This window comes from Anoplolepis gracilipes, chromosome 16 (assembly GCF_047496725.1).
Source record: "Anoplolepis gracilipes chromosome 16, ASM4749672v1, whole genome shotgun sequence".
NCBI lineage: Eukaryota > Metazoa > Arthropoda > Insecta > Hymenoptera > Formicidae > Anoplolepis > Anoplolepis gracilipes.
Window position 1 is genome coordinate 3,639,880 of NC_132985.1, and position 19,903 is coordinate 3,659,782.

Below are 19,903 nucleotides of genomic sequence, written 5' to 3' on the forward strand. Positions count from 1 at the left end.
ATTTAATCGTTACATTTTTACTTACATTTAATACTTACCAATTAAGGATATAGACATTGTAAATAGAAAACTCTAAAATTTTAAAATATATAAAATAACGATTATACTTGAAACGAAACTACATAAAAGAGGAAATATTGTTCACAATCAGTTAGATTATCAAATTTCGTATTTCTTTGTATATTAATTATTATGATAAATGCCAATAAATCTATCAATATTTATTGCTTTGAGGGAAAAAATAATAAACGTAATACATGTTACTAATTAGTTATTTAGTCAAAGAAAATTATTAAATTTCACTGAAAGTAAGAACTGCTGAATTCACATTTACATTTATTCAGCGTATTTTTATGAATATTTTTTAAGTACAGGCAGACATTGTATAAATAAAAAACTCACATATGTATTATTTCTTACATGCATTAAATATTACACGCACGTACATGCAGACATACATACATTGATCATAAGGCACACTTCTTATTTTTTATATAAAATTGTATATACAATCTATATATACATAAAATTATATATAAAATATTATGTGACGAAATATATAGTTTACCGGACTGTGAAAAAATCACAGATTTTGTTATTTGTAATCGTATACATTTAGAGATATCACGTAAGCTTAATTACTTATTTTTCACGGAATCTTCTTATAAAATAATTTAATTATAAATATTTGTTTTTGATAAACAGTTCGTTAAGAATTCGCTGCTTTAATAAAACCGTTATATATTTTATAAACATATACAGATAATGTGTTTCATAAAGTAATAAATATTCTCGTAAATATAGTTATTTATGCATTTTCTATAAATAACGATTATTTATCTATTTTCTTGTAATGATTTTTTACTTACATCTTGTATTGTGCGTTTTTGTAATACGTATATATCGTTATTTATTTTTGTATAAAACTTAATTATAACGACTAGTATTTTGCCATGGACTTTACATAGTCGTGATAATTTGGAAAAATTATGTTTAATTTTTTTTTAATACCTGCAAAAGCGTTTTTTCCTACTTTGTTATTAATATATTAGTCATCTGTTATATTATACTACAATAAAATAAATATAATATCTGTATATATAAACTTTCGAGTTTGTTTAAAGATTATAAAAATGAAAAAGTGCATTAATAGCGATATAATTACCAAATCTTGTAATTTATGTCGCAGTTTTGACTGATTTCGCCTGTCATCGGTTAAGTTCATTTGAGAATATAATATAATTAGTTATATCAGCGACTTAAATTATACCGCTGATATGAAAGAAATCGTAAATAAGGTGCTAAAATAATCAGTAGACTTCTTCGTTTGCGTGAATAATACTGAAGAGATCGAAGTAATAGCCTTTTCATATTATTCTGTTTTTTGAAACGAGAGACTACCTCTCCATGGAAATATGCGGGATCCCTGTAATAATATATTTTCTTTAATGCAAATTCATCACTGCAAATATTTCTCAACTTATTTAACTAATTACTTAAGTAAAATAAAAAAATGAAATAATGAATATACGTATACACATTCATTTTTTAAAAATATTAACTAGAAAATATTGAATTTAAAATAAATTAATACAAGTCAAATAACAAGGGGCGTAGCTTGCGATCTTGATGTGCGGACAAAAATTTAAAAAAAGAAACGAGTTGAATTTTATTAAATATTTTTATTAGTACCATTTGCGAAGAACTGTGTTCGCTGTCGTCGTCGTTACAATTGATAGGTTGCGGAGGTTCCTCGTTTCTTCGTAGAACTTTCATTGGTCTGTAAGTGTCATGTGTGAGTAATAAATAATTAGGGATTAAGCAAATAACGACTATGATTATGGTAATTAGCCAGAATGAGGGTGACATTAATAATCTCTGAAAGATTCCATACATATCGCCATCGTATTTCCTGGAAAGACACTATTGTAAATGACAATTTCTATATAGCAATTATATTTTTGTATAGATATGATCTAAATTATTAGTCATCACTTTTTCGATTTATACTTACACATTTATAATTGAGTAGCAAAATGCACTTAGAAAGAATACTAATTCAGAAAGTATTATGCTCAGTACTAATGGGAATGTCCAATATGAGCTACGCAACAAAATCTGAAATAATATTATCGTCAACAATGATGCGTGATTATATGATATTATTTATCGTGACATCTACTAGGATTCGAAAGATAATTTAATTACAAAGTTTCAACTGTTAAAATAATAATTTTTTTTTTATACATGATACTTATAAAACATATTAATAAAATTATTCCTTTTTTAAAGCTGAATTATTCAAATTAACGATTTTAATCTATGTAAGTCTATTATTGACAAATACCTGCAGGTTTACTAGTAAAGTGACTATATGAAAAATGCATGTACTGTAAGTCCAGTGATCAATTGGCGTGTTATCGTACAAATATGTTGGATTGATGTATGAGATAGAATATACTGTAAAATATGTTACTCCTGTATGCCATAATCCTAAAAATAATAATAAGGGAGTCAGTATTTATCAATGTATTGAGCTAATTTCATAGAAAAATAAAGTGTTATGGTATGTGACAAATAATTTTTACATATTAAATTTTTATTATTTCTATTTAATGAAAATAACTTTTACGTCAGCTAAAAAAATTATACGAACCTAAAAGCAGCCATAGCAAGAATTGTTTTCTTGACAATAGGTAATTGTTTTTATTAAGTTTATACAAGTATGGATGTCGCATAAGCTTTCTCGCACTAAAATCTTGTTCCAATAATCCGTAAAATAATATTGGTAGTGACGTGAATATCAAATTAAAACACATTAGAAATATACCGTCGTAAAGTTCCTATAAAAGTATACAGAATAATATATTGTTGTTAGCTTTATATATTATGTGACGTTTAATTTATAAGATAATCAAAATTTATAAACAATTATAACAATAATTAAATATGTAACAATTTTGCTTATTAATCTATCAATCGTCAAAAGAAAATCGTCGATATATTTTAGAGAGTTATTATAAATACATATATATATATATATCAAATAAAAATTACGTGCGAAAGGGAAGATAATTTATTCACGTAACGTAGACTAAAACATCGAGGATTTTTTTAAACAGAAAACAGGACAATATTATTCTCTCACCTGTGTGGAGAAACCGTTGTGAATGCCGAACAACACCTGTGGCGTTATGAATACCACATTTTTGTAGAAGAAATATTGCATTAGGATGCTGATGCGCAGATAATACCAATGACCGTGCACCAACAATGCTTTTTTCAGATACATGAACTTTGTGAAGGCGAAATCGGCGGATATCGAGGCCTGGCGACCTTCCTTTCCCAATATTCCGATTCCTACATGAGCTTCCTGTATCATCGAGACATCGTTACCGCCGTCGCCGATGGCTGCAGTGTGCGGCCGACTCCTTGCAGTTTTTATCAGGTGCACAATCTACATCAATTATATTTAATATATTTCTTTTTATGGCATATCAAATATTTATATCGAGCAATCGTACCTCGCTCTTTTGCAACGGTGTCAGTCTGCAACAGACAACCGCTTCGCAAGCCATTCCAACGGATTTTAATAATCCAGGGCAATTTCGTAAGGTCGCCGCCATGCTCGTACCATCTATTATTAAACCGTATTGCTTGTATGGTTCCAATTTTACTTTGCGACTGTAAAATAGGGATAATATTTTATAGGATTAATATTAATATATTCTACTTTTTAAAATGAAATCAGGATATAAGCACTGGTTTTAATCATAAGTTTAATTATAAACTGGTTTTAATTCGCCTCACTAAGAAGAATAAGTGATAACTGATTTTTCAATAAAATCTTACTGTCATAATCAGAGAAATATACATTGAAGATCAAAGAAATATTTATACTGAAATCACGGCTTTAATTAGTAAAATTTTCACTAATTTCAGTTTTGTGAAAAATTATTTATGTATTAATTGAGTAGAGTTTTTAGCAAAATATACATTATATGAACAATTACTGTATAAGAAATATGAATAATTAAATAGATAACATGACTTACATAAAGAGAAAATAAAATTTCGGTTATACACTCACTCGAAACTAGTAAGAATCAAGAAACAGGATTGCCCTGAGGTCTCCTCCATCAGTCTTAAAACTTCGGTACCCTTTTTAAAATGACCGCAGAGAAAAGCAATGTTCTCCGCAGTTTCTGCTTTATCTCCAGTGAGTACCCATATCTAAATAACAGGGATTCGCGAAGTTGAATATTACTTTTCGCGAAATTAATTAGTTTAATTAGCTTCTAAATCTTTCAAAATATTTTTTAGGAATTTAAAAAATGCATATTCAATGCATTTTTGTTAAATAAAAATTAAACAAAATAGATAAAATATATATAAAATTATACTTATATCTACAACTTAGAAAAGAATATTATAATTTTAAAACTCGATGACTGGTTGACAAAACCGACATGTGACTTGAAAGGTAAATAGTAGATTAATGATTTGTATAAAGATAGAATAAACTAACTTTAATTCCAGCGATTCGTAGACATTCCAAGGTCTCTTGCACGTCGTCTTGTAGACGATCTTCCACTGCGGTTACTCCAAGTAACGTGAGCTCGCTCTCCATAAGATTGTACGCACGTGTCATCTGCGTTGCTCTCTCTGGACCAATTATCTGTCTGGCTTGCTCGATATTTTGCGACAGCCTATCGTACTTAGATTGATTCATCTTCTTGTAAGCTATAACTAGTGTTCGCAAACCTCTCTGAAAAAAATTAAGAAATTTTAATAAAGAGAAATAGAATACTAATATATATAAAACATATAGTATAAAATTTTTCTAATTTGGAAAAACAAAAATATTTTTATTATATTTTATAATATAATATTAAAACTAAAGAAAAATGTTGGACATTTGTTTGCAATCAGATGAATTAATTTTGTTTTTTAAATCGGATTGCTTTCATACTGTGTATCATTCACATGTCAATTAATGCAATTATCAATTTGCAATCATAGATGAGACAACATACCATAGAAAAATCGGCGACATGAAGGGAAGCTTCTCGAACCTTCCCTTCCACGATCAATGGAAAAACAGCCGAATCTGCACCCTTACAATACAGCCAGATATCATTTGCTGAATCTTTCACTATTATCGACATTCTCTTTCGTTCTGCCAAAGATACATATATAATGATACGAATAAGTTAATTCTTGTTTATGATTAATGATTACGTGTAATTTTCTTGAATAATGTTTGGTCTCAATGATAATTATTTAAGTGACACACAACTATTTTGATGATTTTATTACATGTGTGATATTTAATTGTTATTTAATTAATCATTGTGTTTAACACTGATTTTTTTATTCTGGTCTCGCAAACACGTACCAGAAGTAAACTCTAGTATCTCTAGTTTCTGGAAAACCATTACGCTTTTGTTGATCTGGATATACATCTCTTCATTAGTATTCTTTTGAAAAATAACTCCGCATCTGGCACTTGCCTCCACTAAGGCCTTTTCATCTGCTGATGCCGCCTGCCATATGTTATATGTGTTTGTACATATCTTTATATAGAGTTAATCGCGCACGCGTGTTTACGCTCCGTTGTGAATAAATATTGGCATTGGATAAACAAGAAAATGCGGTATCGTTAATTTGATATTTACACACGCGAGTTATTTTTACCTGATATTGCGGTAAATCTGGATGCATCATCAACGAACTGTTGACCCTCGTGATTTTTTTCAATCTGAAGCTTTCGCGAAATGAAGTGCGTTTGGCTACGATTTCGGGACGTAGGCTCGGCGGTGCGATTTGCACCACGTGACATAGCGATATACTTATCATAAAATGCCAGATATTCTCCTACGATCGCATTTTATAGTATATTATAATAGAAATAATGTTGAAATTATTATTTTCTCATAAATAATAATAATAATTATTTTTTTTGCGTTTATAAATGAATTTACCTGCCATGACGTTAATTTGACAGCTTCCTCTTCGTCTCCGCTTGATGGCAATAAATAAAGATTCCCGTCGCAATCTTTTTCCATGTATATATTGCCATCGATCGAACAGCGTCTGAACACCATCAAATTTTCAGTGAGCGTGCCAGTCTTGTCGGTAAACAAATACTCAACCTGGCCAAGCTCTTCATTTAAGTCTGACGTATTGACAAGTGCTGGCTGATCGCTGGCCGCATCGTACATGTCCAAGTCCCAGCCAAAGAAAAGGGAGCCGAAGAACTTTTGTAATTCTAAAGAAATATACACGTAAATATTTATGTAATATTATTGGGGATTTTTAATTCCAATGTATTTTATAAATATTTATATATTCTTGCATATTCAGAATGTGTCAGTGAAAAAGAAAGAGAGATAGAGAAGAATTTAAATAATTTTATGAGATTTTAATAATTTTATTAAGAAAGAAAGAAAGCTTTTTTATAATAAAAAAGAAAATTTAGAAAGAAATGTCAAATAGAAATGTCTCACCGACAGTGACATATAATGATATCGGTACGATGTAATTGAATAAGATAAGAAAGCTTAGAATATCCGCAAGCAGCGTGGAAAATTTGATTTTAGACGATGGGCCCAGATAACTCTCCCATTTTTCATAGGATTGAACGTATAGTTTTAGCAAAGTAGATACTAATACTTCAATCAACAATATCACGACATATACAATAAGATATTTATTGATAGATCTGCAAATAATATAATATTTATAAATAAGTATAAACTAAATAATAATCTCTATTCTAAATAAAATTATATTTCTTAAGTATAATTTAAACTTTTTTTCAAAATATGATGATTGTGATAGCAAAAAATGCAAGCAGATTTAGCGGAAGTAAATAATATTTTTTTATAATATATATATATATATATACATATAATATTATATTATAAATTTTTTAATAATATTAGTTGTTTATTATTTTATACAAGTAAAACTTAAGTGATTACTTTTCGGCGGTTGAGAATTTATTATTGACTATCTTTGAATTGAGAGATAGTTTTGTATCTTGTCCGGTATAAACTGCACAACCAACCACATATTCGGTGTCTTTTAATCTCGATCCACGCAGCAAAAGATTATCTATGGTCAGATGTCCGTTTGTCATCTCGTTGCCACTGTTAATCTCAAGCTTGCCGTGGAAGGTATAAAGATTTGCCAGAGGATTTTGACATGTAATTGTCGCTTTCATAGCCACTACATGCGAAAGCGGCATCTTCGAGATTAATTTTGGCACATGTAACGTCTAAGAAATTATAATATTTTAACAATCATAAATATATTAATTTCAAAACTTTTAATTATATAACATTTAAATATATAGCATGTATTTTCCTCGAACAAAATTTATAATACAACTTTGATTGTGTTATAAATTTTGTTTACTGTTTAAATGGATTACCTTTAGATTTGTTTCTCCGTCGAGATTCGATGTCGTGACAAAACAACATCCCGGAGTCTCGCTATAAAGAAGAACGATATCACATGGCACGTCTTCTTCCCGAGAGACTTTTACAAGATCACCTACCACTATTTGTTCGCAATATATATCCTATAATAAATATATTATTTATGCATAAAACATAAGAACAGATTTAACATAAGAATTTCGAGAAATCGTTAGAAATATTTTCTACATTTTATAATTTACTATACTTTAATTCGCAAATCATTAATTTTAGGGAATAACATTAAAAAATTTTTGAGAATAAATATTTAATACTTTTTTATTATATTAAAATTAATAAAGCGTTTATATTATGATGTATAAATAATAACGCGCGTCCAACAAACCTGTGTACATTTGTTGCGGATAACACTAACTAATCTCCGATTATCTCGTTGATCCGTCTTGTAACGCAAGTAATCTTCATATCCCTGCTTACAGGCGGTCACCAAAATGACGAATGATAAAGGCAGGGCGCTGGTGAAGGGTAAAATGGGTGACTCTATCGAAAGCGCGGTTATTGCCGTTAGCAGGAAATAAATATTGGCTATTCGTCGGAACTGCTCGAAGAGATTCTTTGGAATGAAGTTCCATATTGTGTACTGTAAATTACGGGATAATATAGTTAATATCGTTAGAACTATCGTTAAAACTTTTAGATATGTGTAAAAGTTTTAGAAATTATGATAATCATTTTAAAATTTTAGCTAAACATGACGTAAAAATATTATAATACTTTTTATATAGAAAGTGAATATTTTTAAATATTAAATATTTTAAAGTAAAATATAAGAAAATAAAGCACGTGAAATATATACCTTATGCGATTTGACGCGATTGCTGGTAAAATGTGTTTCTAATGGATTATTTGTAGAATTAATATTCACAATTCTGTGATCGCTAACCGCTGAAGATGTAGCACCCTAAATAAACAAAAAAAAAGAAGAAATATTTATCTTAAATGAATAAATTTAAGAAATTTATACGCATAAATTGCTCTTTGATTGCAGTTTCTAATATTGTACTTTGATTGCAAGAGACGTGAACTTGATTTCAAATTCAGTTCTCTGAAAACAAATGTTAATCGCGAATTCTAATTACAAACGTGAATGCGGGTTTTAGAAATCGAAAATTAATCGCGATCAAAAGTCACAATGACGTAAAGTAATATATAAAAAAAAATCTCTGCTCGTTTGACTTGTGTCCGCGAAATTAAAATTTTCTAAATTGCTCAATTTTCTATTTTTCGCACGTGATAACATATTTTCGGCACTCGTCTGTGCTGCAGCAACAAATGGGGGGCAATGTACGCGAAATTACAATCTTATCGAAGTATACAATCCGTCACATCATGTTTATACCAGCAATTCATACGTTATTTGCACTCGAGTTGGAAATATCCTAAGGACAAGAATAAATTTCCTAAATCCATTGCTAAGCAATTTCACAAAAACCCAGTATGCTGCAAACGCGATAATGGTGATAAGAAAGATAATGTGCTTAACATGAGCAACAGTCAGTACTTAGATTACATGTACAAGGCATGGCTCAAGGATCAGAAATCTGTGAATTCCTCATGGGATTTGTATTTCAAATCGATCCACCTCAAAAGCTCGAAGAATTCTCCCATTAAATCCAATCCGATTCGCGTCAGTTCGTCTCCCAAATTAATGTCATCGAAATTGGATGGAGGACAATCGAACAGTGAGTCTGCTTTGATTAATTATATTTGAAGTCCACATAATGACATCGTTTTCGGATAATCGCGGTCAGGATGATATTAAAATCAACACACAAGTGTAATATTGATTTTGATTTTATCGTAATTTATATATAACGTAGAATAATAAATTTTATAAATGTTTCTCTTATCTATTTAAATATTTAAAAAATGATTTAAGTATTAAAATTGAATCTTTTATATGTTGTTCAATTAACGTTTATTAATTTTTACGTTTAATTTATAATAATATAAGTTTTTATTTAAAAAAAATTAAAAATATAAAATAAAATAATAAAATTTTATAGATTTATGTTTATTAATTTGTCAATTTAAAATATAATTTTGTTAATATATAATTTATTAACATAGTATTACATAACATAATAAAATAATTTATAATTTATAGAAAATATATTCAAATTTTATATAATTTGTAATACATTTATTAATTTATATTTAATTTTATTATTTTACAATTGCATAGATATACTAACTAATCTGTCTATATAAATAATTATAATCATACACACACGTTTTTCGTATATGATTACATAATAGAACCGTTTCCAAAAAAATCCGTTCGAGGAAAATCAGACAGTCAGATACAAGGCGATCAATATATAATCGGAGCACTCGAAATCAATGCCACGATTCGAGCTTATCAAGTAAATTTCTCAAAATAAATTTCGCAAATATGCGCTGTACAACTTTTTTGTACATATTTTATATTTCTCTCAAGGCACGTGGCCATCTTATAGCCAACACAGATCCGTTGGGCATACAGAATCCGGAGTCGGCAAACTTGCAGGGCACCACGAATTTGCCACCAGCAATTGTTGTGCGCCAGCATCTCAAGGGCATGACGGAAGCAGACATGAATAGGGAATTCCCTCTCGGTTCCCTAACTGCTATCGGTGGCGATAAGAAGAGTTTACCATTGCGAGAGATACTGATAAGACTCAACAAAATTTACTGTGGTCATTTGGGCTTGGAATACACGTACATTCAAGATCTCAATGTGGTACACGTGAATCAAATTAGAATTTCACTCTCGCGGGAGATATGTCGACGCAAATGTGCATTTTGCACTTGAATGCGCGATATCTCGCAACGGTATTAATACTGTGTGATAACAGATTAGATTGCAAACCTGTTTTATTATTGTAACATCCGAATAGATAAAGTGTCTGTTGAGAATCAAATTTCAGCTCTGCAATTAATACAAAGATAACGAACCAGAAATATAAATTACCTAAAAATTGAAAAAAAGGACGAGAAATTAAAAAAAAAAATTATTTATTTTGCGTTATGAGAATGCGAAGATTCTAGTCTTATCATTTAATCGAGAAATTTCTCATTTTTGTAATTAAATATAAATAGAAAGAATTTTATAATTAAAGGTACACACATTCCGATAGCCGTTATTCGAGATCGTAGAATATTTTGCATAGAGCTAGAAAATATATTGAACATGTGTTTTATCAGTTAGATTGGTTGAGGGAAAAGTTTGAAGTACCAGGCAGCTGGGAATTGTCCGCGGAGCACCGGAAGTGGATTTGGGTGAATATCATGAGAGCTGTCAATTTCGAGAATTTTCTAGCGAAAAAATACGGAACGGAGAAGAGATTCGGTTTAGAAGGTTGCGAATCATTTATACCGGCCATGGCGGAATGCATGGAAACATCGGCGTTAAATGGTGATAAACAAATTGATTTAAATAGACAGATGAATCTGAAGCTTACTGCTTAGTCTTGAACTTTTATGGATGATATATTTGTTAGGAGTGGAAACTGTAGTCATTGGAATGGCACATCGCGGTCGCCTAAACACTTTGGCAAACATATGTTCGAAACCGATGAGTCAATTGTTCACTCAGTTCAATCCGATTGCACTGGAAGGATTCGGTTCGGGTGATGTCAAATATCATCTCGGGACGCATTCGGAAAAATTGTTAGAGAGGTGAAAGAAATTAAATCACATTACGTAAAATTAATTTGACAATATTAATATGGATATATCAGTTTTTTAATCTTCTTTATTATTTTTATTTATTAATGACGTTTATTATATCATTATTTATTTTGCCGATTTATAGAACTAAGAAAAAAATGCTTCTTGCTATAATGGCAAATTCCTCGCATTTGGAAGCGATCGACCCGGTGATAGTTGGCCGTGTGCGCGCCGAACAAGTCGAGAAAAATGATTCTAAAGGTATCGACGCGAATGTATAATCTTTTAATAGACGATAACAATTTTCCTCAAATAAATTGATATCTTAGAGGGCAAAAAATCCTTGGCTATTCTGGTTCATGGCGATGCCGCTTTTGCCGGTCAAGGTGTCGTTTACGAAACAATGCATCTCACCAATTTGCCAGAATATACGACCGGTGGCGTCATGCATATCGTGATTAATAATCAAGTAGGGATCAATAATTTTGTAGAAGTAATTTTATAATTTTAATCAGAAAGTTTTAATTTTACTTTAATTAATTAAAGGTTTTCGAAAGGGTTTCGAATTTAATTATTTCTTTCTGTAGGTGTAGTGAAGAAAATAAAATGCTAAGTTAAACTAAAATCAAAATTAATGTTGGTATAAAATAAATTTTTCAATATATAATTATAATAATATGAATATATGTAATTCAATATTTATATTTGTGTTATCTCTATTCAATTTTTGTTAATCTTAAATTATTTAGATTTACATTAATATTTTTTATTAATGTTTAATTATAGTTAAATAATTATTAAATAATTACCAAATATTAAATTAACAATTATAAATAATTATATAAGAATTAGCAGGTAAATTTTTAGATAATTTATTTTAAAATATTTACGCAAAAATTTGATTTTAGATTGGTTTTACAACCGATCCAAGATATTCACGATCTAGTGCACATTGTACAGATGTAGCTCGCGTTGTTAATGCTCCTATTTTTCACATACATGCCGATGATCCCGATTTAGTGACTTACTGCAGCAAAGTGGCCGCCGAGTACCGGTAAATTGCAATATAGATAATGTTTAATTTTTAATCTTTATTTTTATCTTATCGTCTATCAACGAAAGAGAGATTACTTAAAGTTGACTTTGCTTTATTGTTAGCCGAAATCTTATCGAAATTGAAGAAGATATTTAAAATATTGCAATTTGAAAGATTTTGACAAATAGAACTTTAAAAAAAGGAAAGAACAGCAAAACTTTTATAGAGTTAATTTAATTTTTTATTTACAAAACATAAATTTATTACTATAGATATTTGTTTGAAGTTCAATGGTAGCACGTTTTGTATTAAAAATTGAAATACGTAAAAGTAAATGAAACAAATTTCATAGACAATATTATTTAAAAATTATTTAGTTTTGGCAAATAATCTTTTGTTAACAATTGCTGCGGCAAAATTATTCTGTACAATGGAATTTTTATTTTGAAGAAAGAAGAGGGTTGAATATTATTCAAAAAATTGACAAAAAAATTATATTTTATGTCAGGGCCACCTTTCATAACGATGTAGTATTGGACATTGTTGGCTATCGAAAACAAGGGCACAATGAGATGGACGAACCGATGCTAACTCAACCGCTCATGTATAAACGCATAAAGACTCATCCCAATGTTCTTTCTATATACACTGATAAGCTTGTTAAAGAAGGCATAATAACGGAGGCTTTTGCAAAAGAAGTTCGGAAAAACCTCGCAATAATTAGTTTATATAATCCCTGTCAGCTTGACATTATACACATTACTTTCACTTATGGATAGGAAACGGACAAGTACATAAGTCATTGCGAGGAAGAGTTCAGAAAAGCGCAAACTATCAGCTCGATGCAGATGAGCGATTGGCAGGATATGCCCTGGACCGAATTCTTCTCGACTCAGAGTCCGAAACAGATGATACCTCCGACCGGTATCAATTTAACGACCATCAAAACGATATGCAACACTATATCTACTCCACCGAAAGATATCGAGGCGCATCTTCAAGTTAGTTTTTTTTTTAAATATACAAACATCGTGAACTTCGAAGTTCAAAGTACACTCTCTTACTCATTCAAATTATCCCAGAAATGAATCTATCATTAATCTTTGCAGACATCTTTGGAAAAAAAAAGAGAAATTTTTTCATTTACAGAATTTCGGCGAATAATTTTTTATTCTTTTTGATTGACATTCAATTTAATTTAAGTAACGAATACGTAAAAAATTTTTTGCACACAGGTGTTGAGAGCGATGGACAGGCGAGCGAAACTTATGGGGTCCCGACAAGTTGACTGGGCGATGGGGGAATGTCTAGCTTTTCTCAGTTTGTTGAAGGAAGGTCATCACGTTAGACTATCCGGACAAGATGTCGAACGAGGCACCTTCACCCAACGTATACACATCATTCATGATCAGAGCAGAGACAAGACTTACAAGAATATTTTGCGCGATGTTTTTCCCCGGCAAGCTTTGTATACCGTCTCGAATTCATCCTTATCGGAATACGGCGTGTGCGGTGAGTTGAAAGAAAAATTGATTAGCATTAATTATTACATCACATACGTGGCGATAACAATATTGATATTTACGATCTGCTCGTCTCTATTCACTTGTTATCGATAATGTGTTTATCTGACTTCTCGTCTTAGATCAGCGACCTTAGAATATGGGTGATTATTTAAATACTAAACTATTAAATTAACCGTTAATAATCTTTTAAAGAAAACTAACGATAAGCTTGAACCAAGGGTGGAATGTTGCAACTGCGAGATATTTATTAATAAAATAAATATTGCAGAAATATTGGAGGAAAATGGAGATATTAAAATTTAATATTAATTCAATTTTTAGAAATTCAAATTTAATTATAACAGATAATTTATTGATATATATATTATAATGATTAATATTTTATAAATGATTGTGTGTGAGAAAAGGTTTCGAGTTGGGATATTCAGCGTACAATTACAACACTCTTACACTTTGGGAAGCACAGTTCGGCGATTTTGCCAATACCTGTCAGGTAACATTGTTATTATAGTCTCTTTCTTTTTTAATAAAAATTTTATATAATTAATTTGTGATTTCATACATTTTATATATTTTGCTTATTTTTAATATCTGTCAGGTTACTCACTATTATTATTGTATCTTTCTTCTTTTTAAAATTTTATATAATTAATCTGATTTTATGATCTCACAAGTATTTATAATTAAATTTAAAATTAAAATTTTTCGAACTGAAGATTTATTTTCGATCGCGCTTAGTCTGTTGCCGAAAATTACTGGAACTAATCGAGATATTTTATCGAGAATGTCAATCGGCCATTCGATTAAATTGATCTTTAGGTCATACTAGACTGCCTGTTATGTTCTGGACAAACTAAATGGGGTAGACAGGTAGGATTAGTGTTGTTACTACCGCACGGTATGGAGGCCCAAGGGCCGGAACATTCGTCCGCCAGATTGGAGAGATTCCTTCAACTATGCGACGACGAATGTACTCACGTGCCCGGAACAGAGCCTGGCAACTCCACCGGCGAGACTGTTGAACAGATCATGACCAGGCAGCTTTTTGAGATTAATTGGATCGTCTGTAATCCCTCGACACCCGCCAATCTGTTTCATCTTCTGCGCCGGCAGATACTGATGCCGTTTCGAAAACCGTTGGTTCGTTAAGTCTTCGTCTGTGTGTAATATACTGAGTATTTTTATCACGAGTGTTTTATACGAGCATTTTATAACATAAGCATCGCGCTATTAAAAAAAAAGTTGACGCAAAAGTTGCAAGATTTTGAAAAGATATTTCTTGGATCGAAAAAAGAGAGAGATGAAAGTAAGATCAAGACAGATTTAATAGTATGCCCCTTTTTGATATATCAATTCATGTAAATTTGGTGTCAATAGTTTTCAACAACTTTAAGTTTTCTTTTTATTTTTTATAATAAATTTATATCTAATTGTAAGAAATCTGTCTTGTGAATATAATCGAATAAATGGATCAATTGATAAGCTGTTAAATATTTCTTTCGAGACTTTACAACTTTTGCTTAAAACATTTGTTTGCTAATCTCGGTACTTTCCGTAAAGTTGACTTGTATAATATCAATGTTACAACACTCTATACATCCAACAGCCCAAAAATTATTTCGCGCGATTCACGAGGTGCCACACTGCAAAAATAATATTTTCCGGAACGCGTTTTTTTGTGTCATTCGAATGAGTATAACTGACTCTACTGAATATTTAATACACCAAACGTGTTATCTGTAGCTTTCATTTTTTACCGACGTAAATTAAGCGAGATAACAAAAGACCGTTTTAAAGACGATTAGCCTAGTCTAACGCAATTATGTTATTTACGTTATTTTTCGTGAGGTATAATGTTAGTTCTTCAATTCTTATTACATAAAATTCACGTGAGAATTTCCAATTTCCCTGTTTATCTTTTATAATATTATGAAGAATTTTAAATTTTAGCAAACTTAAAATTTCGTGCAAAATTACGTCTTTCGTGCCGTTTAGGTTCTTATGACCCCTAAATCGTTACTGCGTCATCCAATGGCGATATCGAGCTTCGAAGAGATGGGACCAGGTACAACTTTCAAGCATATTCTATCGGATCCTTTCTTGAAGTCCAGAAAAGTGAAGAAAGTATTGCTCTGTACCGGAAAGGTATACTATGATTTGGTCGTCGAGCGACAAGAGAAACAACTGGAGAATAAAATAGCGATTATTAGAATCGAGCAGCTCTGCCCCTTTCCGTATCACCTTCTCGCGGCGGAAATGGCGAAATTTCCGCAAGCCAAAGTGAGAAACTTTTGATAAAATAACACGCAATTTTTGAATTGATTTAAACATCTATTTATGTCCAATGGCAAACAAAAATTCCGATTGCTACGATAAATGAAAAATAATTATATATACATGCGCAGATCATGTGGTTGCAAGAGGAGCACAAGAATCAAGGTGCTTATTATTACGTGAGAGATAGGATAGCCTTGACTTTGGGCATTCCATTGGAAGATGTGAAGTATGGCGGTCGTCTTTCTTCGGCCTCACCGGCCACTGGCAGCAAGATCATTCATAAAACCGAGTACGACAATATGATGGCAATGGCAATGAGTCTCGATTAATTATATTAAAACGCGGTTTTTTTCATTCAAAAAAATAATAGCATGTATCGTGAAATTATACGAGAATAGGTAAGAAATATTTACACGTATTATGTCAAGTGTACAATACGGGAAATCAGAGATGGAGTGTAAATGTCTACTCTTTTCTAATCAGTCTATTACAATCGATTGTTATTCTCTATTTATTTAAATAATAATGAAAAGCATGTAAAACTAATTTTGATTACAGCATTTTTTAATTTTAACTGACTCACCAACAAACATGAATATTCAGCATTTTCTTGTGAGCACAAAAGAGTTTCTTTACTCAAGTAATTCCACATTACATTCTACGTTTCTGTCGCGAAAGATTTTATAAGAACAAGTTGCAAGAGCGCTCGACAAGGTACTAAACGTTGATTAAGTTTGAAGGTGTTAATGTTACCGTCCTTGATAGAAAAAAAATTTACACCTCGAATAAAGGCGACGATCGTTAAACGAGGCTTCAATATCTTCCTCTATAGCCAACATCAATTCTACTGTCTTTATCTTAATAAAGTAATATTTCTTATATCATATCAAGAAATTAGATTTAGCGAATCTTTTCTGCGAATTCTGAAAATAGCAATTCGTAAATTGAAGGAGCGGTTGTGATAAATGTACTGATAATCCGTCTTTATCATATCTCCAGTCTCTTTGCGTTCTTAATCATTCGAAAAATAAACTTCGATTATATAAACGGAAATGTAATTGTCTATTTATCATGTCTTAAATCGGAAGTCTGTACAACACAAAAATAAATCTCATCTATTCTCGCGACTTTTATTAATAAATTATAATTTATATAATCAAACAAAAAATAAATAAGTTTCTTAAATAAAAAGGCTCAAAAAATATGATAACGGATAAATACTTCAGAGATAAGATAGAGTGAAATTTTTAATGTTTGTCTAAAAATTGAATAATTTTTTAAGCTGGAAATTTATTAAATTTATTAACAGTTATAAACAAAATTGTGCACTCACTTACTTGGAATATTCATGTATGAAAAAGATACATTTTTATTGTATACATGTGCAAAAGATAATATCTTTACACAATGCGGGTATATAGTTTTAAAGAAACAATTGTCATTAATTAATATATAACATCTTACCATATCGTTGTGTTGACGGAGTTCAAAGTGACAAGTGCGATTGCAACAAAAAGGGTTTCTTCACTAACTTCAACTTTACACTTGTCTGATAAGAAATATACACTTTATCGTATGCACTAATAATATATACTCTCACTATTACTGAGTATATTTTAGATATCACACAATTTATGAGGCAAAGACTGTCCAATAAGATCTTGTTGGAGCAGTTTGCCACTATCGTCTAGGAAAATGTTTATGCAGCAAATGCTGTAAATAAAATTTGTATACTCACTTACTTGAATATTCATGTAAGAAAAAGATACATTTTTATTGCATACATGTGCAAAAGGATGATAATTTCACACTAAACGTATATATGCAGTTTAGAAAAAAGCAATTGATATTGATGATCAATAAAACTTAAAAACTACTTTAATTAGCAGCAATAAAATAATGTCACAAGGGAATCGCAATATTACCTTTAAGTGCAAATATAATTTTTTCAGTTTTTATATTTTTAATCATTAGAGAGTCTTATTCATTTAATTTGTTTATATATTATAACCGGCATTATGGCATTTCAAAAAAGAAACAAGTAACTTTAAAACAGTTAATTAATATTTATCAATTAATTAGTCAAAATTTAAATATTAATATAATTGTCGTTATCAGTTAATATAATAATATCTTGTGTTATTTTATTGATCATTGCACGCGCGCAATTAAAATCGAAAAATCGGTCGACGTTCTCATCAGTGCCGATTAACTTGTCTTTCACTTACCTAAAGTTTTTTTATTTCCTTATGAAACGTGCTACTGTTGGTTGACGCTATTTCCCCGCGAGCAAAAACCAATTATTTGTTACCTACCGGCCAGGGGAGACCGATACTGAAATACTCGGTCGTGACAACGGATAAGAAAATCTTTATCAAATGTTTTGCGCATCTACTTCCATATCGGTCATTAGTGATTATGATACGAACCGTTGCCTATCGCGAACAGGAAAGATAAGCCAACGTAAAAAAAAAAAAAAATTGATTATCATTCCTTTTCCTTGTCGGAACTGGCATGGTTCAAATTTAATGAGTACAGATGATTTATTTTTAATTTGATTTTAATAATGATTTTATCTTTAATTAAACTTCAAAAATTTATTGAAATAGTAAGCATATGTATTCTCACACATATTTATAGTGATAATATGGTATAACGATTAGGATTACAATAATCAGGATTACAATAATAGAAGGCACGTTGACCTTATTCTCCACTTTAGAATTCTTCTGTTGGATATTAATCAGTATGTCAAAGGAACGTTGATCAAATTAAATCATTTAGTTATCCCTCATTGAATGTGGCGATAACGCAATTATTTTTAACAGTATTTCAATACTTATAAACTTTCTTTCATTTTGTTTATATTTCATAAAATAGAACGTATATTTTATATTTTTGGTTGATTAATTCCTATAAAAATAAATCAGGCACAAGTCTTAATTATATTGTATATTATAATTACAGATGTGAAAAGCGTTTTGAATATCCGTCAGAACATCTTTATTATTGCAAAAAATTATAATAATTGTATTAAAATAAGTTATTCTGATTATAGGGTTTTGATAAAAATAAAATAAATTTTGTTCTTTGGATTAGATTTTATTTTTTTGATGATAGCGTATTTATTAACATTAATTTGAAATATAAAATTCAAAATATTTAACATTAATTTATATTATATAATAATATATATGTATAAACATTTTGGGACTGCAGAGAAACAGAGAGAGAGAGAGAGAGAGGAGAGGAGAGAAAAGAACAAATTAACTCTGTACCAGAGTTAATTGGTTATTTGATCTTTATACAGCGTATAATGTGTTATCACAGCTGCTCAGCGTGTTGTCATTCACGCGGCGACAGTATGTAAAATAGTGATGCACGAGACACTCTGATTAACTTTGAAGGATTAAACAAACAATTTTTCAAATTTAATATAAAATTTGATCATGCTTGTAATATCACATGTTTATGATATAAATTTTTTGAAACTCGAGTCAAGAGAGAAATCCAATTAAGTATATTATTCATAAAACATTTATATAAGTTTAATAATTATTATTGCTTACACGAAATTGTCTGTTGCTCTATTTTTATTTATATATATTTAGTTTTAAATATAAACAGCAAGAAAAAATTAAACATGAAAGAAAGTGTTGACAATTTGAAATATTTTTGAAGTGATTTCTATCCTTTTAACATGTGGATTCTAAAATTAAATGAACCAATAAGAAGATAGTTTTGTACACTTTTTAATCAATAGTCATGATATGCGCATGAATATGTATATCTAGGCGCATCTAGGCATAAAGTGTTCAATCCGGAAAAACTATTTAAATCTATTACTCTGTTTTTTTTGTACTTATATTATATTACAATTTTTATGTTTTCAGAATATCAAACAAGTA

General features: G+C 30.1%; 3 protein-coding genes across 7 annotated transcripts; 2 read left to right on the forward strand and 1 right to left on the reverse strand.

The window, feature by feature from the left end:
- Window positions 1-278: 278 nt before the first annotated feature.
- On the reverse strand, window positions 279-18,380 carry LOC140674559 (phospholipid-transporting ATPase IF). 5 transcript variants are annotated; one of them, XM_072908175.1, is made up of 20 exons: window positions 15,696-15,820; window positions 14,697-14,875; window positions 8,302-8,406; window positions 7,831-8,085; window positions 7,439-7,588; window positions 6,987-7,282; window positions 6,510-6,724; window positions 5,985-6,271; window positions 5,698-5,877; window positions 5,399-5,546; window positions 5,037-5,179; window positions 4,529-4,768; window positions 4,091-4,233; window positions 3,525-3,684; window positions 3,149-3,457; window positions 2,657-2,843; window positions 2,348-2,493; window positions 2,015-2,118; window positions 1,693-1,912; window positions 279-1,426 (listed from the first exon to the last, which is right to left on the reverse strand). In XM_072908175.1, the coding sequence occupies exons 2-20, from the start codon at window positions 14,814-14,816 to the stop codon at window positions 1,373-1,375; spliced, it is 3,462 nt and encodes a 1,153-aa protein (XP_072764276.1). In that variant the 5' UTR covers window positions 14,817-14,875; window positions 15,696-15,820; the 3' UTR covers window positions 279-1,372. The 5 variants fall into 5 exon arrangements, with proteins under 5 accessions (XP_072764276.1, XP_072764277.1, XP_072764275.1 ...); XM_072908177.1 differs by lacking the exons at window positions 14,697-14,875; window positions 15,696-15,820 and adding exons at window positions 17,460-17,708; window positions 18,224-18,380 and having other exon boundaries at window positions 280-1,426; XM_072908176.1 differs by lacking the exons at window positions 14,697-14,875; window positions 15,696-15,820 and adding an exon at window positions 16,579-17,178.
- LOC140674564 (2-oxoglutarate dehydrogenase, mitochondrial-like) lies at window positions 8,441-10,955 on the forward strand. The gene is made up of 4 exons (XM_072908196.1): window positions 8,441-9,187; window positions 9,765-9,871; window positions 9,946-10,227; window positions 10,692-10,955. Exons 1-4 carry the CDS (start codon window positions 8,788-8,790, stop codon window positions 10,953-10,955), a joined length of 1,053 nt encoding a protein of 350 aa, XP_072764297.1. The 5' UTR covers window positions 8,441-8,787.
- Window positions 15,720-16,324, forward strand: LOC140674573 (2-oxoglutarate dehydrogenase complex component E1-like). The gene is made up of 2 exons (XM_072908214.1): window positions 15,720-15,998; window positions 16,124-16,324. The coding sequence occupies exons 1-2, from the start codon at window positions 15,720-15,722 to the stop codon at window positions 16,322-16,324; spliced, it is 480 nt and encodes a 159-aa protein (XP_072764315.1).
- Window positions 18,381-19,903: the final 1,523 nt, after the last annotated feature.